General features: G+C 43.7%; 1 protein-coding gene across 1 annotated transcript; it reads right to left on the reverse strand.

Annotated features, from left to right (window-relative positions):
• Positions 1–242: 242 nt before the first annotated feature.
• LOC132709003 (metallothionein-1) lies at positions 243–5,700 on the reverse strand. The gene is made up of 3 exons (XM_060681556.2): positions 5,388–5,700; positions 4,208–4,273; positions 243–692 (listed from the first exon to the last, which is right to left on the reverse strand). Exons 1-3 carry the CDS (start codon positions 5,416–5,418, stop codon positions 598–600), a joined length of 192 nt encoding a protein of 63 aa, XP_060537539.1. The 5' UTR covers positions 5,419–5,700; the 3' UTR covers positions 243–597.
• Between the last annotated feature and the right edge of the window lie 22,094 nt (positions 5,701–27,794).

Genomic DNA, 27,794 nt, shown 5'->3' on the forward strand with positions numbered 1-27,794 from the left:
CGACTTAGCAATTGAACAACAACAAGAAGAAAAAAGGAGACGTAAGAACTCCTTAACTTCTCCCTAGTCCTCCTGAACTACAGTTTGGAAATTATTAGTGTTACAACTTTGGTAACAACTCTTCCAATGCAGTATTTTTATCTATGAAGGCAGCCAATCTAGAACATAGAATAATAGGGTTAGAAGATATCATATCTACCAATTCACAGCATTGCTGACTAGGAATAAAGCCAGTGGACACATTTTAGGTGTTTAAAATCATTTTATTTTTAAACAGGAGTTAGTACCTTGCAATCGGTTGCCAAAAATTCCGATATCTGAAATATAGCGGTAATACAACTTCATTTAAGAGCAGATTCCTAACTGGAGCACAGCATCTCATGCCTACCCACGCCTCCTGCTGGTCCCTTGGCAAAGGCAAATGCCAAAACACCGCAAACATTTCTTATATACATACGTGGCATTATTACTGTCACCGTCGTTTACGTTCACAACTAACAATAAGAGCACGCAATAGCAAAAATATAACAGGACATCAACATTACATTTCTGCGGGCAAATATACAGATTTCAAGACGGAAGAAGCCAGCCTCTCTTTTACTTGCAGCAGCTGCATTTAGTGGCAGGGGGGCCTTTGCAAATACAGCCCTGGGCACACTTGGCACAGCCCACCGGGCAACAGGAACAGCAGCCTGAAAAGAGAATGGAAAAATGTCAACCTCAACCTTCAACACAGAGAAACCTTAAACCAAACATTCGATTGAAATCAGAGGCTTTTCTCTGAGGTTTGATGGACAAACCTTGGAGGTCTTCTTAACCAGAGGTCTTCAAACTTGGCAGCTTTAAGACATGTGGACTTCAACTCCCAGAATTCTCCAGCCTGGAGATTTAATTATCTTCTACCCGTTACCTCTTGTTCTGCCCTCAGGTGCTTTGGAGAATAGGTTGATTCGTAGCCCCCCAAATCCAATATTTGCTATCACAGTTCTTCTCTTTGTTAGACTAGATCAGGGGTCTGCAACCTTAAACACTCAAAGAGCCCTTTGGACCCGTTTCCCACAGAAAAGAAAACACCGGGAGCCACAAAACCCTTCCCGTGCCTGACTATCTCTTGAGCAGCCACAAAACTAGCATATGTAGTTGAATTAAACGTTCTGTTTTCTTCTGAAACTTTTCTTTTCTTGGATTTATCCATGGTTGGCCTACCGGGGGATTGAAAAGCTCAATAAATTGCGTGCTGGCGAGTGTCACACATTGGCAGCTGTGATGCATATTTTGAATGACAGGGAGCTGCAGCACAGGGGTGAAAGAGCCACAGGTGGCTCCAGAGCCGCTGGTTGCTGACCTCTGGACTAGACATATTTTTCACCAAGGGGAGAATGAATAATGAAATGGAGTTGTTTTACTTCTTTGATTAAAAGAAGGACTTCATTTCTACTTGGAAACCACTCTTTTACTCTCTCTCTCTCTATATATATATTTTTGTTTGACACTGAAATGCAATTGTAACCTTGCTTTTTGATGATTAGATTTGTTCCTGGTGATAGAAGTGCTGTTTGTTGTAGTTTATTCTACTTCAAAGGGTTGTTGAGTTTTAGATTTTTATCTGTATCAAAGAAAGTCAAATGTTATCTTTTTCTATAGCTTTTATACCTCTATAACTTTTTTTTTAGCTTTTAAAGCTCTAAGATTTAGCTCTATGGCATTTTTTTTCTATAGCTCCCTGGTGTTGCTTCTTTCTCACTCCTTTCCCTTTTTTTTTTTCATTCTTTTTTTCTTATAAGTATTTAATACTTTTTTTGAAATTTAATAAAACTTTGAAGAAAAAGAAAAGGAAAGTATCAACACCCTATCCCTGCTCAAGTGGAAAAAAGTAATCTGAACGAAGAGGTAGAGATTCTGGATTCATAGACATTAAACCCGAACAGTATGATGTTTGAACCAATATTGTACATATTAGGTTTAATGGGCTGTGAACCTGGACATCATGTTTAGTTAAAAAAAAAAAAAAAGACTTGTCAGGGGTCCAAAAATCACATTCCATAGACCAAAGATAAACCTCCAACACTTAGCTTTCACAGATCCCAGAATGAGTGGAACAATACAAATAAATAAATAAATAGGGCTATATGGAATAAAAAGTGTGTCTTAATCAGAGGTGGGTTTCAGCAGGTTCTGACCAGTTCTGGAGAACCGGTAGCGGAAATTTTGAGTAGTTTGGAGAATTGGTAGTAAAAATTCTGGCTGGCCCTGTCCCCATCTATTCTCTGCCTCCCAAGTCCCAGCTGATTGGGAGGAAATGGTGATTTTGCAGTAACCTTCCCCTAGATTGGGGACAGAATGGAGATTTTACAGTATCCTTCCCCTGTCACGCCCACCAAGCAGGGGTGAAATGCTCCCAGTTCGGACCGGATCGTCCAATCTGGTAGCAATGGCGGTGGGTGGTTCAGAGAACCGGTAGCAAAAATCCCTGCACCTCCGGCCCCCCATGCCCAGCTGAGCCGCACGATTATCAGAGGCTTCTTTTTTTTTTAAGCATTTTTTCTACAACCTCTTCCGACGAAAAAATGCTTTTAAAAGTAAAAAAAAAAAAAAAAAGCCTCTGATGATCGCGTGGCTCAGCTGGGATCCTCAGAGGCTTTTCAAAGCTTTTTTTTCCTGCAACCTCTTGGCCGAAGAGGTGGTAAAAAAAATGTTTTGAAAAGTCTCTGACGATCCCAGCTGAGCCGTGCGATCATCAGAGGCTTTTCAAAGCATTAGAAAAAATGCTTTGAAAAGTTAAAAAAAAAAAAAGTTGGCCACACCCACCCAGTCACATTACCCCCCACCACCAAGCCATGACCACAGAACCGGTAGTAACAAATTTTACATTTCACCCCTGCCACCAAGCCACACCCACAGAACTGATAGTAAAAAAAATTGAAACCTACCACTGGTCTTAATGTTTGCAAAACTGTTCTACATTGTTTGATCCCTTAACCAACCTGAAAATATCATCCCACTGGCATCTAACCCCGTCTGCTTTTGAATTATGACCACTGGCATGCCCTACAGAGCCCAGTGGATGGACCTTACTCCAAGCCAAGACTTGGTGTACAGGGTGATAAATCTTACCTGCGTCAAACCTTTTGTGGTTTACTCAAACCAACTTTAAGCAAAACATGGGATCGTATGATGTGGTGTTGTATCACACCGATCAACAATTCTGCTCCCCATCATGTCCTGAACTATCCCTCGTTGTTTTAACTTCGCTAAGTCAAGTCCAAATCTAACACTCATGGTTTTATGATGTGTTGGATCTGTGAGGGCTTTAGTTCTATCCCGAGCACAACCTCACCATAGAAATTAAGTGGTACATAATTATCTCTGCGTTGACTTTGAGCAACCACGATTTAGCTGCGGGCTTGTAGGGTTAATTGGAATTAATGGGGGCTAAACGGCATTTTGAATGCAGCTGCCTAAAGGTGTTTCGGGGCATGAACAGAACACCTGTTTGCAAATCTTCGAAAGAAGTCTTAAAATGGAGGTTTGGCGTTTTGGCGCTTTCCAAAACAGTTTAATTCAGCAATTAAATTAAGGAAATTAAATTAAATTAATTAAATAACCAGCAATAAAAAGTTGACAGTTTGCCTTTTTTTTTTTTAAAGTAACAGGTTGTTGGGAATTTGGGGTTTTGAGTTAGACAACTTTGGAACGTAAGTAAGGCAAAAAGTCTTATATGAGGAATGAAACAATCAAAAGTGCTTTTTTCCAAAAGGCAACTGGACTTCCTTGCTTTTTTTCCCCTTGAAAACTTTTCACTTCTCATCCAAGAAGCTTCTACAGTTCTAATTCATTTCTCACTAGACTAAACTGAAGAAGCTTCTCACTAGGTTAAAACTGAAGAAGTTTCTTGGATGAGAAGCGAAACATTTAGTCACTCCAGCTGCCTTTTGGAAAAAACCATGAACCTGGATGATTGAGCATCTCCATGGATGAAATGATCAGAGCCGTCTTTGATTAGCCTGCTATGTTGTTTGAAGGGTTTGGTGCCCCATACAACGCAGATTGGGTGAACTGAATAAAGGATGGCGAGCGGGGGGGTGGGGGCGCCTGTCCTGGCAAGGATGTTGTGCGACTGCAACTCACAAACTTCGTAAGAAACACAAGAGCCACAACTCGAAAGGAGAGAAGACGAAACATTTAGGAAGCGAATCACGGTACTCACTTTTCCTGCAGGATTTGCATTTACAATTTTTACACTGACAGTTGTTGCCGCAGGAGCACACCCCACCTGCAAAAAAAAAAAAGAAAAAAAAGAGACAATTAAAAAAAAAACACACAATTACCTTCGGAGCACAAACAAGACAAAAGGGCACTTTCAACACAAATCCGCGAGGACTCCAATGTTTTACAGCCTTGGCAAGCAACCCCTCCAGGTCAACCCAAGAAGGAATAGCGGGGGTGGGACCCTTCTCCTTCACCCAAGCAAGGATGCCCGTAGCAGCTTCTTCACCACCCCCTAGCTGGCCCTTGGCTACAGTGCCCCAAAGTCTGAAAAGAGAGCGAGGAAGCAGTGAAGGGATTTTTTGGGTGGGTCCCTTGGCTAAGAGCACCCAGGAAAGCTACCAGCCGCCGCGCTCCCCCATCACCACACGTCTTGAACGTGAGGATGTAGCCCTGGGAAGGAAAGCAGGACCTGCGAGGAGGGAGAGGCGGCCCCAAAAAGCAGAGCACAGGTCAGTCTCTCTCTCTCTCTCTCTCTCTCTCTCCTTCTCTTTCTCTCTCTCTCTTTTCTCTTTTTCTCTCTTTTCTCCTCTCTTTCTCTTTTTCTTTTTCTCTCACTCTCATTCCCTCTCCCTCTCTCTCTTTCTGTCTCTTTCTTCCTTTTTCTCTCACTCTTATTCTCTGTCTTTCTCTCCTTCTCTTTCTCTCTCTTTCTCTCTGAGTGTCTCTTTTTCTCTTCCTCTCTCTACTCTTTTTTCTCTCTCTTCTTTTTCTTTCTCTCTTTCTTTCTCTCTTTTTCTTTTTCTCTTCTTTTTTTCTCTGTCTCTTTCTTTCTATCTTTTTCTTTCTGTGTCTCTTTCTTTCTTTGTCTCTTTTTCTTTCTCCTTTCTTTTTCTTTCTCTGTCTCTTTCTCTCTTCCCCCCCTCTTTTTTTCTTTCTCTTTTTCTCTATCTACTTTCTCTCTCTCTCTTTTCTCCTTTCTCTCTCTCTCTCTCTCTGTCTTAGTCTCTCTTTTTCTCTTTTTCTCTCTTCCTCCTCTTTCTTTTTCTTTCTCTCTCTGTCTCTTTTCTCTCTCTCTCTCTCCCTCCCTCCCTCCCTCTCTCTCTTTCTCTCTCTCTCTCTCTCTCTCTCTCCAAGCAGAAGGGCAGAAGGGATGGCGGGGAGTCCAGGCGGAGCCGCACCGCTGGAGCACGAGCAGTCTTCGGAATCCATGCGGGCGCTTTGAGTCTCGGGAGCTCCGGTGGATGCAAAGTAGGCTCAGGGCGAAGATGCGCATCCAGTGAGGCGAAGAGCCCCGCACGGCCGCTATTTATTTCCCCGCGGGGAGCGGGTGCAAAAGCCGCCCCGCCCGGTGCACACGGCGCCCGCCCCCGAAAAAGCAGCCGCCGCGCCTCGCCCGGCTGGGAAGCTGAGCGCGTTGGCCCCCGGGCGACGGATGCACCTGCACGGGCTCCGCGCTTCCCGAGGCGGACCCTCACCTGGATGGACGGGGAGGGGAGGGGAGGGGAAGGAGGGGGGGTAAAGCTCTGTCTGTCCCCCCCCACTCCAGCCATGAGCTTCTGGATCTTTGCAAAGAAGCCAATTGGGGGTCCCGGGCGATGCCAGCCGCATGCTCTTGCTTGACCCTGGAATCTGGTTAATTAGGGCAGGGGTCTCCAACCTTGGCAACTTTAAACCTGGATGGACGGGGAGGGGAGGGGAAGGAGGTGGGGGGTAAAGGATCCTGGATGGCTCAGCAGACTAATACATTGTAATTTAACACCAGCTGTCTGCAATTAGTAAGTTCGAATCTCGCCAAGGCTCAAGGTTGACTCATCCTTCCATCCTTTCTAAGGTAGGTAAATTGAGGATCCATTTGTGGGGGCAATAAGCTGACTTTGTATAAATATACAAAAGGATGAAGGCTATTGCTGAGCACATTGTAAGCCGCCCTGAGTCTCCGGAGAAGGGCGGCATATAAATCAAATTAAAAAAAAAAAAGCTCTGTCTGTCCCCCCCCCCTTCAGCCACAAGCTTCAGGACCTTTGCAAAGGAGCCAATTGAGGGTCCTGGGCGATGCCACGCCGCATGCTCTTGCTTGACCCTGGAATCTGGTTAATTAGGGCAGGGGTCTCCAACCTTGGCAACTTTAAACCTGGAGGACTTCAACTCCCAGAATTCCCCAGTCAGCAAAGCAAAGCTGGCTGGGGAATTCTGGGAGTTGAAGTCCTCCAGGGATAAAGTTGCCAAGATTGGAGACCCCTGAATTAGGGAGTTTATTTAAGCCTGGAAATTGGGGAGAATGGTGTCTGGGCGTGTGCAGAGCGCTGCCGAAGTTAGACTAGCTTCGGAGATGAAGGTGACTCGGATTTTCAGCTCTTTTGGGTTCCCTCAGTTTTCCAGGTCTTCTCTTAATGTGATTGATCCATTTTTCTTCCCCTCCACCCGAAAGCCAAAAATATACAATATACACTGCTGAAATAAATAAATAAATAAATTATTATTATTATTATTATTATTATTATTATTATTATTATTATTATTATTATTATTTTATTTCTATACCGCCCTTCTCCCGAAGGACTCAGGGCGGTGTACAGCCAATTTAAAAACACAGGACACAACAATGATTAAAAATTAAAATAATTAAATAGATTTGGCTGATTTAAAACCCCCCAAATTTAAAATACCCCAATTTTAAAATTATTATGTTGATAGCCCAGCCTGGCGGAACAACATTTTGAGGGCACAGTGAAATACACGGAGATCAGAGATCTTGCGTATTTCCGGGGGCAGTTCATTCCACAGGGCTGGGGCTCCCACAAAAAAGACCCTCCCCCTGGGTGTCGCCAGCCGACATAACTTGGCCGATGGCACCCTGAGGAGACCCTCTCTGTGGGAACGGACTGGTCGGTGGGAGGCTATTGGTGGCAGAAGACGGTCTCGAAGGTACCCGGGTCCTATGCCATGGAGTGCTTTGAAGGTGGTAACCAACACCTTGAATCGCACCGGAAGACCACTGGGAGCCAGTGCAGCTCGCGCAGGAGGGGTTTCACGTGGGCACAATGAGTTGCACCCATAACCACCCGCGCGGCCACATTCTGGACCAGTTGGAGCCTCTGAGTGCTCTTCAAGGGGAGCCCCATGTAGACAGCATTACAATAGTCCAGCCGGGAGGTGACAAGGGCGTGAGTGACTGTGCGCAAGGCGTCCCGGTCCAGAAAGGGCTGCAACTGGCGGATCAGGCGAACCTGATAAAAGGCCCCCCTGGCCACGGCCGTCATATGCTCTTCTAAAGACAGCCGTGCGTCCAGGAGGACACCCAGATTGCGAGCCCTCTCTGTGGGGGGCAAAGATTCACCCCCAATAGTCAGCAATGGCACCTGCTGACTATATCGGGATGCTGGCAGCCACAGCCACTCGGTCTTGGACGGGTTGAGTCTGAGCCTGTTCCTCCCCATCCAGACCTGCACGGCCTCCAGGCAGCGAGACATCACATCAAGGGCATCGTTGGGGTGGTCTGGGGTGGAAATAAAGGGAACACAAGCAGAAGATATCCGAGATCTGAATGAATGAAATAGCCTTATGAAATACTTTGTTCTTTACATACAATAGTTTATACACTGCTCAAACAACTACAGGGAACACAAAACTACTGCATGTAACGAACAAAGTATTTTATAAGGCTATTTCATTCATTCAGATCTCGGATGTTTCTCCTTGTGTTCCCTTTATTTTTTTGAGCAGTGTATTTAACAAGGGGGTAGGGCAACAGGTGACTTAAGCCACTCTGGTTTGTACAGGCCAGTCCTCCGCCGAACAACTACAGCAAGTCCTCAACTTATAACCGTTCACTTAGTGACGGGAGTTACAACGGCCCTGAAAAATGGATGATTTTTCACACTTAATGACCGTTGCGGCATTCCCCCACTGTCACCTGATTTACATTCGGATGCTTGACAACCGACTCACATTTACGACAGTTGCGGTGTCCTGGGGTTACGTGATCCCGTTTTGCGACCTTCTGACAAGCAAAGTCAAGGGGGAAGCCGGATTCACTTAACAACCATGTGACTCACTTAACAACGGCAGGGTTTCACAGTTAACGGTGACAAGAAAAGTTGCAAGATGGGGCAAAACTCCCTTAACAGATGTCTCACTTAGCCCCATAAATGTTGGGCTCAATGGTGGTCGTAAGTCGAGGACTACCTGTCTTCATTTTAAGGAATGTTTGATGTTACAAAGGTATTTTAAAAAAAAAGGCACTTAGGACCAGTCCTCAGATATATGACCGTCACTGTATCTCCACAGCCGCACGATCAAAATCCAGGAGTTTGGCCACCGGCATGAATTTACAATGGTTGTGGTATGCCAGGATCGTGTGAATGCCATTTGCAACCTTTTAAACCAGGTTCCGACAAGCCAAGAAACCAGATTTGCTTAATGAATCTTCAGTGGTTCACGAAAACACTCATAAAATTGAGTGTGACTCACTTAACAACAGGTTTTCTTAGCAAGGGAAATTCTGCTCCCAATTGTTGTCGTAAATCGAGGATTACCTGTACAGGCACTCCTCGACTTACGACCACAATTGAGCCCAAAATTTATGTTGTTAAAGCGAGACAGTTGTGAAGTGAGTTTTGTCCCCTTTGAGGACTTTTCTTGCCGCCGTTGTTAAGCGAATCACTGTAGTGGTTAAGATAGTAACGCCGTTGTTAAGTGAATCCGGCTTCTCCCTTGACTTTGCTTGTCAGAAGGAAGGTCACAAAAGTGGATCCCATGATCCTGAAATCCTGCAACCGTCATAAACGCGAGCCAGTTGCCAAGGCTCTGAATTTTCATCACGTGACTGTAGGGATGCTACAGTGGTCGTAAGTGTGAAAAATGGTCATAAGTCATTTTTTTCAGGGCCGTTGTAACTTTGAACGGTCACTAAACGAACTGTCGTAGGTCGAGGACCACCTGGGCTGTGTGAATCTAGCCACTGCAGCTATTGCAAGAGATTATAACAAGGGCAGGAAAGAAGCCAAAATAGCAGCCTCACCAGGTGATTTTCATGTGCATGATGTGCAACGCACCAAACAAGGAATGGGAGTTTGCTGAATGGTGGCAGTCACTAACTCGATATTTTTGACCCTCGGGACCTCCTTACAGGTAGTCCTCGACTTACAACAGTTCATTTAGTGACCGTTCAAAGTTACAACAGCACTGGAAAAAAAGTGACAGTATAGGACCATGATGGCGAACCTATGGCACGCGTGCCACAGGTGGCACACGGAACCATAGCAGTGGGCACGCAAGCATTGCCCTAGCTCAGCTCCTGTGTGCATGTGTGTGCCGGCCAGCTGATTTTCGGGCCTTCCGGGCCCACCGGAAGTCGTGAAACAGTCTGTTTCCAGCCTCCGGAGGGCCTCTGAGGAATGGGTGGGGAAGGCCTGTTTTTCGCTCTCCTCAGGCTCCAGAGGCTTTCTAGGAGCCTGGGGAGGGCGAAAACGGCCTTCCTCACCCTCCCAAAGATCCTCCAGAGGCCGAAAATGGCCCATTTCTGCCTCCCAGAAGGCCTCCAGGGGGGTGAGGAAGGCCGTTTTCGCCCTCCCCAGGCTCCAAGAAAGCCTCTAGAGCCTGGGGAGGGCAAAAAATGGGCCTACTGGATCCACCATGCCATTGTGTGCCAAAAGCGTGGGGAGCGTGGGGGGGGGGTTGAGCGTACATGTGCAGGGGAGTGGTGCAGATTGAATTATGGGTGTGGACACGCGTGCACGCTCCCCCCGCTCCCCCCGTTTTTGGCACGCGACAGCAAAAAGGTTAGCCATCACTGGTATAGGAGTACAGGAAGTCCTCGATGTACGACCCGCAATTGAGCCCACGATTTATATTGCTAAGTGGGGCATTTGTTAAGTGAGTTTTGCCTCATTTGACGACCTTCTTTGCCACAGTTGTTATGTGAATCACTGCAGTCACGTTAGTAACACTACCTGTCCAAGCGTAAGATCCAAGTAAAAAGGTTGAGGGACACCAATCCAAACTGAAGCACTCTTGGATATACCACTTCCCTATTTCCAGGGGGGGAAAAAAATCTAGAAAAAGGCAAAGGCAAATCTAGATATATCTGCAGGATATGATAAAAAAAAAAAGCAAGATAGCAGCGGCAATTTGAAAGATTTTCGACCGATTTTATACGGCCGCAAAAAAATTCATACAGGAGCTGAAGAATGAGAGAATCTTCATTCGTCCATCGCATCTCGAAAGCACCAAGTTGGGAAAGATGCTAGACGAAAAAGAGCCTGATGAAACTGCATTTCTGATTCATTATTAACTATGAGAACTACAGGCTATTAATTATCTTCCTGACTGCATAGTAATTAATAGTTAATTGTCACTGGTGAATTTCAGCACCTGCTCTGGGCCTGTCTTGGCTAGGAGAGGAGGAATTTCTGAAAATACGGCTTCGAAAGAACAAAGTAAAACTAAACGGAAGGGAAAAAATAGAACTATGAAACGAATAGTGATAAGGAACACAGCAAGAATATACCAGTAGGATAACCAAAAAGATGAATGGTTGGAGAATACAGGTACTCCCTTCCTTCCTTCCTTCCTTCCTTCCTTCCTTCCTTCCCTCCCTCTTTCTTTCCTTCCCTCCTTCCTTCTTTCTTTCTCTTTCTTTCTTTCCTTCCTTCCTTCTCTCTCTCTCTCTTTCTTTCCTTCCCTCTTTCTTTCTTTCCTTCCTTCCTCCTTCCTTCCTTCCCTCTTTCTTTCTTTCTTTCCTTCCCTCCCTCCTTCCTTTCTTCTTTCTTTCTCTTTCTTTCTTTCCTTCCTTCTTTCTCTCTCTCTCTTTCTTTCTTTCCTTCCCTCTTTCTTTCTTTCTTTCCTCCCTCCCTCCCTCCCTCCCTCCCTCCCTCCCTTCCTTCCCCCCTCTCTTCCCTTCCATTTTCTGGGCAGATGGAAACATTTCAATGCCAAGCATTGTGTTTTAACCATTCACCCTTTTTAGTTTCTAAAATACCAATGAGACATTTTTCTAAATTTGATGGTAGAGCTTAAGCCTTGTTAATAACAGCCTTGTTTGGATATTAATAAATAAAAGCCTTAGGGTTTCGTGGAGAAATTTCATGACCCACAACTTTTCTTGTCTGCTCTGTCAGTGAAATGTATTAAGCAATTAATGCCTCATTGGCAAATCTTCATACCAAAAATCAATTTTCCCATTGAAGTTGACGTTCTGTAAACTGAGCCAACGGATGACTCATCTGTTTGGGGCCAGGAAAACGATGCTCCCTATAACTGGATCCCATCCTAATCCAGAGGCTATGGCTCCAGGTGAAAAATCAGGATGAATTGTCTTCGTTCTCAAAAGATACCAACTAATGATGATCATTGATGGTGAGACTTTGGAAACAAGTTCAGAGAAGAGCAACAAAAATGATTAGGGACCTAAAAGCTAAAACATATGAAGAACGATTGCAGGAATTGAATATACAGTACTTCGTCTAAAGAAAAGAAGGACTAGAGGGGATCTCATTGGCATCCTTCAGTCTCAAGAGACTATGGTATCGTGCTCTGGAAAGAGGTCCTAAAACAGCATCTGGTGTGACTAAAAAGGCCAATTTGAGAGTGGCAATCCCTTCCACACTAAGGGAAGATACATTCTGTCCCTTGCCCAGCTTCCAGATTTCGCTGGTTCTGGGACGGCCTCTTTGCCTCGGCCTGCCGAACAAGCATCTCTTCGAATTGGAGAAGGCCATGCTGCGTCTTTAGCCTTCAAGCTGAACGATCGGAGGTCAAGGTTTCCCAGTGGTTAATGTCCATTCCCAGGGCCTTTAGGTCCCTCTTGCAGATATCCTTATATCGCAGCTGTGGTCTCCCTCTGAGGCGCTTTCCCTGCACTAATTCTCCATACAGGAGATCTTTCGGAATCCGACATCAGCCATTCTCACGACATGCCCCAGCCAGCGTAGACATCGCTGTTTCAATAGTGTATACATGCTAGAGATTCCAGCACGTTCCAAGACTGCGCTATTTGGAACTTGGTCCTGCCAGGTGATGCCAAGAATTCGTCGGAGACAGCGGATATGAAAAGTGTTCAACTTTCTCTCCTGCCGTGCGTAGAGGGGACATGATAGCAGTATTCCACTATTTGAGGGGTGCCACAAAAAGAGGGGGAGGGGGCAACCTACTTTCCAAAGCACCAGAAGGCAAGACAAGAGACAGTGGATGGAAATTAATCAAGGAGAGAAGCAACCTGGAATTAAGGAGAAACTTCCTAACAGCGAGGACAATTAACCAGTGGAACAGTTTGCCTTCAGAAGTTGTGGGTGCCCCATCATTGGAGACTTTTAAGAAGGGACTAGACCAGGGGTGAAATCCAGCAGGTTCTGACAGGTTCTGGAGAACCGGTAGCGGAAATTTTGAGTAGTTCGGAGAACCAGCAAATACCACCTCTGGCTGTCCCCAGAGTGGGGTGGGAATGGAGATTTTGCAGTATCCTTCCCCCAGGAGGGGAGGGAATGGAGATTTTGCAGTATCCTTCCCCTGGAGTGGGGAGGGAATGGAGATTTTGCAGTATCCTTCCCCTGGAATGCGGTGGGAATGGAGATTTTGCAATATCCTTCCCCTGCCACACCCACCAAGCCACGCCCACAGAACCGGTAGGAAAAAAATTTGGATTTCACCCCTGGACTAAACAGGGGTGAAATCTATTTATCAGAAATAGTATAGGTCTCCTGTGAAAGCAGGGGGCTGGACTAGATGATTTCCAAGATTCCTTCCAACTCTTTACTGTTACAATGTCAATTTTGATATTGGGTGGAATAGAAGCTACATAAATCTATACTGAAATAAAGTCCTGAATCTACAATTACGCAACTGCATTGATGTCTCTTCCTTCTGCTGTTGGTTACAATCTAGGGGACAGTTTCATACCCATTTTTAATTGTATGGGTACCCCTTTGCAAAATTTTCTCCTCGGATGGATTTACTTGGTTTTTAGGTTGTCCTCATTTTGAATTGCTGATTTAGGAATGTAACTTCCTGTCTACCTGGATATTGTGTCTACCTCCAATGCTTGTAAGACAATGTTTCCCAACCTTAGCAACTTTAAAATATGTGGACTTCAACTCCCAGAATTCCCCAGCCAGCATGCCTTAGGGTATATGGACTTCATCCTCCAGAATTTTCCATCCAGTTTTTTTAAGGTGTGTGGACTTCATTTCCCACAATTCCCCAGCTAGCATATTTTAAGATGTGTGGAGTTCAACTCGGAATTCTTCGTCCAGCATGCTTGAAGGTATGTGGACTTCCAATTCCCAAAATACCCCAGGTAGCATGCTGATTGCAGAATTCTGGGAGTTCAAGTCCACAAATAATAATAATAATAATAATAATAATAATAATAATAATAATAATAATAATAATAATAATAATAGTAATAGTAATAGTAATAGTAATAGTAATAATAATAATTTTATTTCTATACCGCCCTTCTCCCGAAGGACTCAGGGCGGTGTACAGCTAATTTAAAAACACAAGACACAACAATGATTAAAAATTAAAATAATTAAATAGATTTGGCTGATTTAAAACCCCAAAAATTTAAAATACCCCAATTTAAAATTATCATGTCGATAGCCCGGCTTGGCGGAACAACAGGGTCTTCAATGCGCAACGAAACACCCGGAGGTCGGAGATCTTATGTATTTCCGGGGGCAGTTCGTTCCACAGGGCTGGGGCTCCGACAGAGAAGGCCCTCCCCCTGGGCGTTGCCAGCCGACATAACTTGGCCGATGGCACCCTGAGGAGACCTTCTCTGTGGGAACGGACTGGTCGGTGGGAGGCTATTGGTGGCAGAAGACGGTCTCGAAGGTACCCGGGTCCTATGCCATGGAGCACTTAGAAGGCGGTAACCAACACCTTGAATCGCACCCAGAAGACCACTGGGAGCCAATGCAGCTCGCGCAGGAGGGGTGTCACGCGGGCACAACGGGTTGCGCCCATAACCACCCGCGCGGCCGCATTCTGGACCAGTTGAAGCCTCCGATTGCTCTTCAAGGGGAGCCCCATGTAGAGAGCATTACAATAGTCCAGCCGGGAGGTGACAAGGGCATGAGTGACCGTGCGCAAGGCGTCCCGGTCCAGACACTGCTATAGGAATTCTGCATTAAGAAATCTTTGATCTGAATCTTGCCCCATTAGGAATGTTTTAACAGGCTTCAATGAGCAGATCTGTACGAGTTGGGCGCAAAACCAGATGGTCCCAAAGAGCTCCTGTTTTTCTCCATTACCATCTCACAATCATCCTGACTTCTTGTCAAACAAGCTCTTTTTTCAGCCTTTTCCTGTCCACCTACAAAATGAACAATAGTGACTTCCCTTTGTGTATTCCTTTGTGCAAGATGTTTGTAAAAACACCTTTTCTACGTGTTGTGCAATGGCTCAAAGGCAACACAATAAAAACACAAGAGATCTAGAAACGTGATAGTACGAAAGAGAGAATGACAAATGCCAATTCTTTAATTAAAGACACAGCTTTATTTTAAAGGCTGGGTTAACCTCAAAAAACGTGCCAAAAATCATGCACCAAAAAGGAAAAGGGTTTAAAAGCAATAGCAATAGGACTTAGACTTATATACCACTTCACAGTGCTTTACAGCCATCTCTAAGTGGTTTACAGAGTTGCCCCCAACAAACTGGGTCCTCGTTTTACCGACTTCGGAAGGTTGGAAGGCTGAGTCAACCTTGAACTGGTCAGGATTGAACTCCTGGCAGTGGGCAGAGTCAGCCTGCAATATTGGATGGATGGATGGATGGATGGATGGATGGATGGATGGATGGATGGATGGAAGGAAGGAAGGAAGGAAGGACAATAGCAATAGCACTTAGACTGCTCAGGATCGAACTCCTGGCAGTGGGCAGAGTCAGCCTGCAATACTGGATGGATGGATGGAAGGAAGGAAGGAAGGAAGGAAGGAAGGAAGGAAGGAAGGAAGGAAGGAAGGAAGGACAATAGCAATAGCACTTAGACTGCTCAGGATCGAACTCCTGGCAGTGGGCAGAGTCAGCCTGCAATATTGGATGGATGGATGGATGGATGGATGGATGGATGGATGGATGGATGAATGGATGGAAGGAAGGAAAGAAGGAAGGAAGGAAGGACAATAGCAATAGCATTTAGACTGCTCAGGATCGAACTCCTGGCAGTGGGCAGAGTCAGCCTGCAATACTGGATGGATGGATGGATGGATGGATGGAAGGAAGGAAAGAAGGAAGGAGGGAAGGAAGGAAGGAAGGAAGGAAGGAAGGAAGGAAGGAAGGAAGGAAGGAAGGAAGGAAGGACAATAGCAATAGCACTTAGACTGCTCAGGATCGAACTCCTGGCAGTGGGCAGAGTTAGCCTGCACTACTGCATTCTTGATTGGATTTGAACATAAAGTAACCCGCAATAAGATACAGTTCAGGTGTAACCAGGCTTTCTCAAACATCAAGATCTATTGGGCTTCCCAGAATTAGCTATGGAGGAAGTGTAGATTGGGGAAGATTGATGTGAGGTTAAGATACATAATAAATATGCTGGCTGGGGAATTCTGGGAGTTGAAGTCCCCCCCTCCCCCGTCTTAAAGTTGAGCCAAAGTTGAGAAACACCATTAGACTTCACCATTAAGCATGCTAAAAAGGATTGCACGAGAACATCTGACAGCTAGATGCTTCCACCCCTGAACAGGTGGCTGCAACATTTTGTAGGTGTCTTTCTTCGGGGCAATGAGATGAGAGAACTTGAGGACTTCCAGAACAGACATTGTCAAGATGTCTGAAGTGATCCCCTTGATGTTACAGTCAGGGAGTTTCACTTTAGAAAGCTGTTAAACCTCAAGTCATCCCTTGAAGGCATCTATGGATCTTAGATCTTCTCACCAAGGTCATCATCAACGCGTGTAATTTCTTCCCTCCATGTGAAGCACGCATGCTCCATACAGCAGAAGAAAGTTTGGCTAGGGCCTCCAGTAATGATCACAATTGTAATAAAGCAATTCTGTGTTTGGGCTTGTCTGAAAGGAGATGAAAGGGCTTTTTTCCCTTTGATCTCAGCCGGCAACTCTTGTAAATGTGAATAGAAAGTACATCAATAGAACAAGACCTGGGAAGCGAAATTCTCACGTCATGAGATAGAAACCAAGGTGATATCTGAAGACACCTTCCGACCAAATGTTGACACCATAGACCAGGGGTCTCCAAACTTGGGAACTTTAAGACTTGTGGACTTCAACTCCCAGAATTCCCCAGCCATGCTGGCTGGGGAATTCTAGGAGTTGAAGTCCACAACAGAGGTGGGTTTCAGCAGGTTCTGACCAGTTCTGGAGAACCGGTAGCGGAAATTTTGAGCATTTTGGAGAATCGGTAGTAAAAATTCTGACTGGCCCCACCCCCATCTATTCTCTGCCTCCCAGGTCCCAGCTGATCGGGAGGAAATGGGGATTTAGCAGTAACCTTCCCCTGGAGTGGGGTGGGAATGGAGATTTTATAGTATCCTTCTCCTGCCACGCCTACCAAGCCACTCCCACCAAGCCACACCCATAGAACCTGTAGTAAAAAAATTTGGAACGCACCATTGGTCCACAAGTCTTAAAGTTCCCAAGTTTGAAGATCTCTGCCTTAGTCCCTCAGGATTAAGTCCCTCAGGATGCCAAATCAAGTGTTTCTTTTTAAGAGCCTTGGTAGTACAGTGGTCTAAAGCACCCTGTTATTAACACAGCTGCCTGCAATTACTGCAGGTTTGAATCTCGCCAGGCTCAAGGTTGACTCAGCCTTTCATCCTTTCAAAGGTAGGTGAAATGAGGAGCCAGATTGTGGGGGCAATAAGCTGACTTTGTATAAATATACAAAAGTATGAAGGCTATTGCTTAACGCATTGTAAGCCGCCCTGAGTCTCCGGAGAAGGGCGGCATATAAATCAAATTAAAAAAAACAATGCAAATTAAAGTTGAACGCCGCAAAACAGGACAATTGTGAAGGAACTGACTCAAGTATAGGATAGCAGTGAAAGAGTTAAGATTTGTTAGTTAGGGGAGGAAAAAAAATATGGTGCCCCCCTCCCTTCCCTTGATGTTTTGCTTAATGGTTAATCCAGGGCTGGCTGAAAAGATGTTTCGTTGACAAAAGGAAGCCAGATTTAATCAAATATTCCATCTTGGGGGCCACCGTGCCCTTGATCCTGAAGGCGGTTGGCAGGAGATGCCAAGGAAACCATCTGAAGATCGCATGAAGTTAAATAAGTTGAGATTTGGAAGCCATTGTTGAAAGATTTAATGGCTTCAGGAGTGGGGCAGGTCAAACTATATTCCCAAATCCTTTTGGGTCAAGGACAAAGAGTGGCCAGCGGTGGGCTTCAAAAATGTTAGCAAATGTTCTCTGCCCGGTTGCTGGGTGGACGTGGCCATGGCCTAGTCGGCCTCCTGCACCAGATAACAGATGGAAGGGACCTTGTAGGTCATCTAGTCCAACCCTCTGCCCAAGCAGGAGATCCTACACCATTTCTGAGAAACGGCAGTCCAGTCTCTCCTTGAAAGCTTCCAGGGATGAAGCTCCCACAACTTCCGAAGGCAACTTCTGTTCCATCGGTTGATTGTTTTCACCATCATAAAATGTTTCCTTATTTCCAGGTTGAAATGGGAATGGAGTTTGCTGTCTATTTATGCTAGCGGCTTGCCCTGTCAGTCTTGGTGGGAGTGTTGTTTTCGTCTTAGTAGTTCCTCGCTTAGGCTGTTATTTGCCATTTGATGGTTTGTCTGAGTTGGTAGTTCCTCTTTTTTTCCCTTCCCATGTTTTTTATTTTTTATTTTATATATATGTATTGATGCGTGAACAGTGTGGAACTTGGGCGTCGTACATCCCAATACAAATAAAAGTAGTAATGAATCATAATTATTACATTCAACCAACTTATATATTTCTAATAATAATACACATTTATATTAAGTTGCAGCCTGTCCTTATTCAATTATTCCATGATTGCTCTTGTTATTGCTTTTATTTTATTATATAGAATAGAATAGAATTGAATTCTGTATTGGCCAAGTGTGATTGGACACACAAGGAATTTCTCTTTGGTGCATACGCTCTCGGAGTACATAAAAGAAAAGATACGTTAGTCAAGAATCATAAGGTACAACACTTAATGATAGTCATAGGGAAACAGTCAATATAAATCTTAAGGATACCAGCAACAAGGTTACAGTCATACATATAAAAATGTATACACTAATATTCCCCCTTTCTCTTATTTCTGTCTCTTATTCTAGCTTTTAATCATTTTTTAAAAATCAAGTTTTATTGATTTTTTTCCCTCCACATTCACCCGCATCTTTTTTTGAACACAGTATTGGCCATTTCTTATCTTATACAATTTTTCAAGTTCAAATACCTTTTACTCAATTACAATTTTTGCCAAAATCTTCCTTTTCCCCCTATTTTTTCTTTAATTCATATCTCAATATTTCTATATTTATTTTATAAGCAACATCTTCATTCGCTCTCAAATTCTAATTTTCCTGTTTGTTCACATTTATTCTCTTTTATTTTTTAACAATTTCTTCTTTATCTTCATATATTCATAAGATACATTCGTCAAGAATCATAAGGTACAACACTTAATGATAGTCATAGGGAAACAGTCAATATATATAAATCTTAAGGATACCAGCAACAAGGTTACAGTCATACATATAAAAATGTATACACTAATATTCCCCCTTTCTCTTATTTCTGTCTCTTATTCTAGCTTTTAATTATGTCCTTTATTAAGAAACGTATTCTTTCTATCCTATCTAACTATCTGAGTTGGTAGTTTCTTGATTGGAGTAGTGTTTACTTCTTGATCGTTGGTCTAGTATTAATCTTGGTGTTTACCTGAGTTTATCTAGATGCTATAGTTCCTAATTCCTCCTTTCTCCTTTCATCTTGGGGGTGCGCCCTAGATGAATCGAATTCCACATAAATTCCAGTCTGTATTGACAACACATCAAGGCGAGAAGGGGAAACCCATATGTTCTCCCTGAAGCATAGTTTTCTGCTCAGACAGAGCACCTTGCAGTAAAAAGAATAAATTGTTGTTATGTGAAGTTTTTTTTTTTTAATATTGCATGATATTTAATGAGTAAGGCTGTTGGAGGCTGTTGTCCAGTGGTGGGTTTCAAATTTTTTTACTACCGGTTCTGTGGGTGTGGCTTGGTGGGCGTGGCTTAGTGGGCATGGCAGGGGAAGGATACTGTAAAATCTCCATTCCCACCCCATTCCAGGGGAAGAATACAATATATTTCCATTCCCACATCACTCCAGGGGAAGGATACTGCAAAATCCCCATTTCCTCCCGATCAGCTGGGACTTGGGAGGCAGAGAATAGATGGGGGCCGGGCCAGTCCAAATTTTTACTACCGGTTCTCTGAACTACTCAAAATTTCCGCTACCGGTTCTCCAGAACTGGTCAGAACCTGCTGAAACCCACCTCTGCTGTTGTCCTATAAAAAATGTCCATCAAATCTTTATTTAGGACGTAAACCGGCAGAAGGAGAATGGTACAAACAATTGCAAGTAATTCTGGACTAACAACCATCTGTTCAGTTTGAAGCTCACAGCACTGAAAAAAGCCCTTGATTTATTTTATTTATTTTATTTTATTTTATTTTATTTTATTTTATTTTATTTTATTTTATTTTATTTGTAGACCGCCCTCCTCCAACAGGACTCAGGGCGGTGAACAGTCATGGTAAAACATAACATATAAAATTTAAAAGCAATTTAAAAAACATTAAATAATTTTGGCTATCCATGTAAAACAACCTGGGTTAAAACCAATTACAAATTAAAATTGAAGGGATGGGATCAAGCCAGCCCGGCTAGGTGAAAAAGATGTGTTTTCAGGGCCCAATGATTGGAGTATTGTTGGGAGTATTGACCGAATTAATGACCGGTCCTTGCACTTACGACAATTGCAGCATCCCCATGATCATGTGATCAAAATTTGGACACTTGGCAACCACGTGTATTTATAATGGTTGCAGAGTCTTGGGGTCATGTGTGATTGCCATAATCTTCCCAGCCAGCTTCAGGCAAGCTAAGTCAACAGGGGAAGCCAAATTGTCTTCATATCAAACTAAGAAATGCAGGCAGTCCTTGATTTACGACCACAATTGCGCCCAGGATTTATGTCGCTAAGTGAGAAATTTGTGAAATGAGTTTTGCTCCCATTTTACGACCTTTCCTGCCCCCGGCTGTTAAGTGAATCACTGCCATTGTTAAGGTAGTGACATGGTTGTTAAGTGAATCTGGCTTCCCCATGGACTTTGCTGGTCAGAAGGTCACAAAAGGGGATCACATGACCCCGGGATACGGCAACCGTCATAAAGAGGAACCAGTTGCCAAGCGTCCAAATCAGTGCTGGGTTGCTCCCGGTTCTGTCCAGTTCTTTAGAACCGGTAGTAAAAGGGGCGGGAGCAGAGGTGGGTTTCAGCAGGTTCTGACCAGTTTTGGAGAACCGGTAGTGGAAATTTTGAGTAGTTTGGAGAACCGGTAGTAAAAATTCTGACTTGCCCCGCCCCCATCTATTCTTTGCCTCCCGAGTCCCAGCTGATAAGGGAGGAAATGGGGATTTTGCAGTAACCTTACATGGATTGGGGACGGAATGGAGATTTTACAGTATCCTTCCCCTGGAGGGGGGTGGAAATGGAGATTTTACAGTATCCTTCCCCTGCCATGCCCACCAAGCCACACCCACCAAGTCACGCCCACCAAGCCACACCCACACAGCCGGCAGTAAAAAAATTTGAAACCCACCACTGGGCGGGAGGCTCCGCCCACCCGCCCGGACATCATAATTGACGATCTGCACAGAAGCTTCCCATTACGAACCTGTAGTAAAGGTAAGTAGAACCCACCCCTGGTCCAAATGTAAGTCACAAGACCAGGCGGATGCGGCAACGGTCATAAGTGTGAAAAATGGCCATCAGTCACTTTTTTCAGTGCCGTTGTAACTTGTCAACCCTGAAGCTGGCCTGGCTGAAGCTATCTTGGAGCGTTAGTGCTGCCACAGTGGACGAGGGACAGGAAGGGGGGGGATTAGAGATAGCTGGGGTTTTGTAGCCAAAATAAAATACTTTCTCTTGGGAACCAAGGACGTTCTCGCACCTGGCCGGAGGAAGGAGGAGTGATGTCACCAAGGCAACCAGACAGCGCCTTGATTGGACCATGTGACTGATTGTTTGGGGTTGAGGGGGAAACTTTTGCTTTTAATTAGGTGAAAAACCGCAGGAACCTTCAGAGTCGGTTTTCACCAGATTTGTGCCAATATGATACTGTATATCCAGTAAAGCTATTCTTTGAGGAACTCTAACCCTAACCCTGACAGAAATGTTGTAAGCTGAGGACTACCTGTAATGAATGCCAATGGAATTAGAACTCATTCGAATAGGGCAGGAACTGGCATTGTGGACTCCTGGGCACCAATGAATCAGTGGATACACCTTCTTTGTTGCCTTGTAGGCTCCATGTTGTAACTCGGTCTTATAATTAGACAATAAAACTGGCAAATTGCTCCAACGCAGAGAACATTGTTTGGAAGCGTGCCCGGAAGACCAAATTCTTGAGAAGCTCTTGAGAAGCAGCCTCAACATTTTGCCTCTTGGAAACGGGGGGCCCATTGGCATCAAAAAGACGACTGTCCTTCTCACAACAGCACAACAATTTTGAGAGAGCGCCTCCAACATCTTCCAAAAATTCCAAATTTGTTCAATGGGCCCCAATGTTGGAGGCCTCCTAAACAGAGTTTAATCATTACATGTTTTATCAATAACTTACCTCTCAGAGTTATGGGTGCCCCATTACTGGAGATTTAAAAAAAAACAACCATTTGACTGCAATGGTATATAAGACCTTGAGAAGGGGCTGGATAAAAAGACCTCCAAAGTCCTTTCCGACACTATAATTCTATGTTTGGCCATGGTTTAACCATGCCACTGGTTATTTATTCTCACTGTCAGGAAATTTCTCCTTAGTTCTAGGTTTAGAGTAGAGTAGAGTAGAGTAGGGTAGGGTAGGGTAGGGTAGGGTAGGGTAGGGTAGAGTAGAATAGAATAGAATAGAATAGAATAGAATAGAATAGAATAGAATAGAATAGAATAGAATAGAATAGAATAATAGAATAGGACTTTATTGTCACTTTGAATGTATACTAATCGGCATACATTAAAAATGAAATTTTGTTGCATACAGCTCTCAAAGGGTCACCACCTCCAATTTTCCACTACATAAACATGATAAGATAAACAAATAAATAAATGCAAAATTACGTATATATACTCACATACAGTTGTGGCCAAAATTGTGGAAACCTTTTGGGAAAAGTGTATTTTCTAAAACTAGCTAATAACACCACTTTTTTTGGGGGGGGGGAGTAGTACCATAAAATTATATATCAATGGAAAGAGAATTTAATCAAGAATGCAATGCAATAACTTTTATACAAAAATGATCCCCGTAGAAAAAACGAGATATACAAAAATGATCACCATGTCAATTAATATTTAGTTGGGTAACCTTTAGCATGAATTACGACCTTACAACGTCTTCCCATGGAGTGAACCAAGTCTTTTAGCTCTGCAGCTGTTCTAATGTGAAGCCAAGATGGAATGACTGGGTTTTATTGCAGGGTCGCTTCTAACTAACAAGCTTTTTTAGCCGGCTCCATAGAGTTTCAATTGGGTGAAGGTCTGGGCTATTCCCAGGCCATTCCAGCAGTGGAATAGGATTATCTTGAAACTCCAAAAAAAAAAAAAAAAAAAAAAAGTGGTGTTATTAGCCATCAAACCTCAAAAATACACTTTTCCCAAGAAGTTTCCACAATTTTGGTCACTACTGTATATCATATGACACAGAGAAACAACACAGTCTAGTTTGGATGTATACATTTTTTTGGTCAGAAAAACAAATCTTTTGAGTTTACCAGACGGATGGCATAAGGGAACAAAGCTGTTCCAGAATCTGGTAGGTTGGATCTCTCCTTGATAAGTTTCCATCCATTATTTCTTGCCCTGCAATTCTTCTTTGTTTGCAGACCCTTAAATATTGGAAGACTGCTATCCTGTCACCCCCGATCCTTCTTTTCATTAGACTAGACTAGGGGTGTGCAAACTTAAGACGCTCAAAGAGCCACTTGGACCCATTTCCCACAGAAAAGAAAACACCGGGAGCCACAAAACCCTTCCCGTGGCTTACGATTTCTTGAGTGGCCACAAAACTAGCATATGTAGTTGAATTAAATATTCTGTTTTCTTCTGATACTTTTCTTTTCTTGGATTTATCCGTGGTTGGCCTACCAGGGGTTGAAAAACTCAATAAATCACGTGCCAGCTGGTGTTGCACACTGGTGGTTGTGACGCATATTTTGAATGACAGGGAGCCGCAGCAGAGGGATGAAAGAGCCACATGCGGCTCCAGAGCCACAGGTTGCTGACCCCTGAACTAGACATACCCAATTTCTGCAACTGTACTTCATATGTTTTTAGCTCCTGGGAAGAACGTTATTCCTGGGAAGAGTCGGTGAAGCAACACACAGCTCTCTCAGAACTTCCATCTTGGTGTTAAGGTCCTTGTGGTTTTATGAGCCATTTCTTTGAGATGATGCTCTCTGTCAGGTGAGGAGAACCGAAACCCGCAAAACCTCCTTCTTCTGAGTAATATCTGCCCCGAGGTTGCCAAACCTTGCAGAACAGGAGATTGATATTACATTTTTTTGCTGCTTGGTAATTTTCTGAATTAGAGACAAGCTTTTGAGAGCCAGCAAAATAAAAAGCTCCTAATGCTAAGCAGATGCTTGTCTGTGCTTGTAAGATTCAGACACTTGTATCAAGAAGAAAAAAACTCAAGATACAGTGTGGACTAAACCATGTAAGGGATACCGTTTCAGAACCCACAGAACTTGGTTACTGCATCCATTGACTCATTTTCTACCTTCCTACAAGCCAGGGAAACCTAAAATAACCAAACAAGTGGAGATTATCCACCATGCTGTATCACAGTAATTTTAACTGAGATTAACCATAATCAAGTTGAGCTTGTTATGTGCAAATGCAGCCACCTAGATTTTTAACTAACCGAGTTAAACTCGTTGGGCCACCCTATGAATAACACAAATAAGGTGAAGCTTTTGTTAAAACTTAGTTTATCGAAGTATAAAATACAAAGGGGAAAAAAACCATGGAAAAGTAAGTAGAGAGGAAGGGGAAAAGAGGGGATATAGTGTAATGGGAGAAAAAAAAGAAAAAAGGCACCAACTTCAGACTCTCTTTGGCACAGTCAAAGGTAACAACATTACAACTACAACTTTTTGCTTTTACACAACAGTAGGAACAAGCCATTTCTATAACAATAAGCCTGCCTTGTTTACAAAAACAGAATCAAAATTTCATTTTTTCCCCCTCATTGCAAACACAAAATCCGGAAGCAATTTCGAACTAGAGACAAAATTAAATAGAATCTGTTATTTGGATAAAAGAAATATTTTAACCATCTCAGCTGCCCTTGCTGTGGAGAATAATATATCATTCATTCTCATATTTTCAAATCTAGTCCGTAATATTTTACCGACTTTAAGATATTGTTCAGCATTAAGGTGAAGGTTTTGACATAGAAAATCTTTTCACAAAACACCAGCTGTAGCACAGTGCATTATTTCCTTCCATAATTAGATCTCCCTTTTCTTTTAAAGAGTCGGAAAGAAAAATTATCACTTTAAACCAGAGTTTCTTAATCTTGGCAACTTTTAGTAGGATGGACTTCAACTCCCAACTTCTTCAGTAGGTACCTGCTGGCTGGAGAATTCTGGGAACTGAAGTCGCTGTTAACTGGAATCTGCCCTGTTTGGGATAACACTACTGGTAGTCATCGTCTTGCAACCACGATTGAGCCCAAAATTTATGTTGCTAAGTGAAAAATGTGTTAAGTGAGTTTTGTCCCATTTTATGACTTTTCTTGCCGCGTTTGTTATAGTGAACCACTGCAGTTGTTAAATTAGTGACACGGTTGTTAAGTGAATTGCTTGTCAGAAGGTGGATCAGAAAAATGGATCACAGGACTCCGGGACACTGCAACCGTCATAAATATGAGTCAGTTGCCAAGCGTCTGAATTTTGATCACGTACCCATGGGCTGCAATGGTTGTAAGTGTGAAAAACGGTCATAAGTCACTTTTTTCAGTGCTGTTATAACTTTGAACAGTAAACGAATTGTTGTAAATCAGGAACTACCTGTACTTTAGTCAGTTCTATACATGTACACTGACACCAAGATTAATTCCAGTGGGCATCCACCATATTTGTGCGTCCCCATTTTGCATGAGTAAGGTAAAGTAAGGTAAAGTTAAAAGTTCCCCTCGCACATATGTGCTAGTCGTTCCCGACTCTAGGGGGCGGTGCTCATCTCCGTTTCAAAGCCGAAGAGCCAGCGCTGTTCGAAGACGTCTCCATGGTCATGTGGCCGGCATGACTCAACACCAAAGCTGCACAGAACGTTGTTACCTTCCCACCAAAAGTGGTCCCTATTTTTCTACTTGCATTTTTTTATACGTGCTTTCGAACTGCTAGGTTGGTAGAAGCTGGGACAAGTAACGGGAGCTCACCCCGTTACGCGGTGCTAGGGATTTGAATTGCTGAACTGCCGACCTTTCTATCGACAAGCTCAGCAGCTTAGCCACTGAGCCACCACGTCCCTACCAATTCAGATCCTGATGAATGGAGATGCTTGTTTTAGTCCAAAAACCTTCCCAAGTGGTTCAGTTTTCTGGGTCTGTACAAGACATGGAGACACGCCTTAAGTCAGGGGTGCGCATGTGTGTGTGTCTGTGTGAAAGACAGATTAAAGCACTAAAGGAAACTATGAATCTTAGCATCTAATATGAATGCAACCACAAGGTTTATAACTTATCTGTCTGAGCACGGCATATGATCACGTGGCCAATAGTCACTCCCTATTTGCAACATTGGCACTGTGCTTTGTGTAAGAATTAAGTCTATCACATCTGAGGAGGATTGGCAAGATACCAGTTTCTCACGTCATTTATGTCAGTCCATCCTGCCATACCTGTTGCCCCCCCCCCCAACATGGAGGATTGATGTCTGGTAACTGGAAGATAAATGTTTTATGTCATTATGATTTTATAAGCTTGTGCAAATGCAGCTCCGTTCAAATCTCCATCTTGCCTGTTATTTGTGCAGTCCCTTCTTCCAAGTGTGGGTTGAGAAGAAAAATACAATATTTCTGTTTTGGGCATTTGATTTTTTATTTTTTAGATGGCTTTCAACGTCGTGCTCCTGCAGGACAGAGGCTGAACAGCGTCAGGATATGGCCTGACTTCACATTTTCACAGAGATTGAAAATCTCAACATCAATTCTGTTTTAAGTACCACAAACGAGCATCTCTTATCTGGTATCCCTAGAGGTGTCTGTGATGATATATCAACTACAGCAGTGGTGGGTTGCCCCCGGTTTGGACCGGTTCTATAGAACCGGTAGTAAAACTGGTGGGAGGCTCCACCCACCGACCCCGACGACATCAGGAAGCTTCTGTGCAGAAGCGCATGCGCGCTCGTGGCCCCATTGCAAACTGGTAGTAAAGGTAAGTAAGACCCACCCCTGAGCTACAGGTAGTCCTCGACTTCATAACATCTTATTTAGTGACTGTTCAAAGCAGTGGTGGGTTTCAAAATTTTTTACTACCGGTTCTGTGGGTGTGGCTCTGGTAGGCATGGCATGGTTTGGTGGGCGTGGCGGGGGAAGGATACTGTAAAATCTCCATTCCCTCCCCAATCCAGGGGAAGGTTACTGCAAAATCCCCATTTCCGCCTGATCAGCTGGGACTTGGGAGGCAGAGAATAGATGGAGGAGGGGCCAGTCAGAATTTTTACTACCGGTTCTCCGAACTACTCAAAATTTCCGCTACCGGTTCTCCAGAACTGGTCAGAACCTGCTGAAACCCACCTCTGGTTCAAAGTAACAATGGCAATTAAAAAGACTTATGAGCATTTTTTCAACTTTGACCCTTGCAGCATTCCCATGGCCATGTAATCAAAATTTGGACGCTTCGCAACAGACTCATATTTATGATGATTGCATTGTCCTGGGGTCATGCCTTTTGAGACCTTATGACAAGCAAAGTCAGTGGGGGGAGCCAGATTTTACTTCACAACTGTGTTATTAACTTAACAACTTCAGTGATTCACTTAACAATTGTGGCACAAAAGGTCGTAAAATGGGACAAAATTCACTTCACAAATGTTTCACTTAGCGACAAATTTTTTGGGCTTGTGGGAAGTAAGCTGAGGACTGCCTTTATTTTGTGGATCTGACCAAGAAGGGAAAACAGGAACACTAATCGGAGTATATTGTATTGTCTTCTAGAGTTGCATCCCGACCCTGGAGGTCTAAAATTACTTTCTCTAAGAATGGGCCAAAAGCTTTTGCATGAAAAGCTGCCTGAGCACAAAATGAACTTCTTCTACAGAGTATTGGGTGGCTTTTAAATCCGTGATCATTTTTTATTAATCCTTTGGCTGGGTTTGGAAATCTGTTTAGTAA

This window comes from Pantherophis guttatus, chromosome 11, assembly GCF_059756535.1.
Source record: "Pantherophis guttatus breed Tessera chromosome 11, ASM5975653v1, whole genome shotgun sequence".
Lineage (NCBI taxonomy): Eukaryota > Metazoa > Chordata > Lepidosauria > Squamata > Colubridae > Pantherophis > Pantherophis guttatus.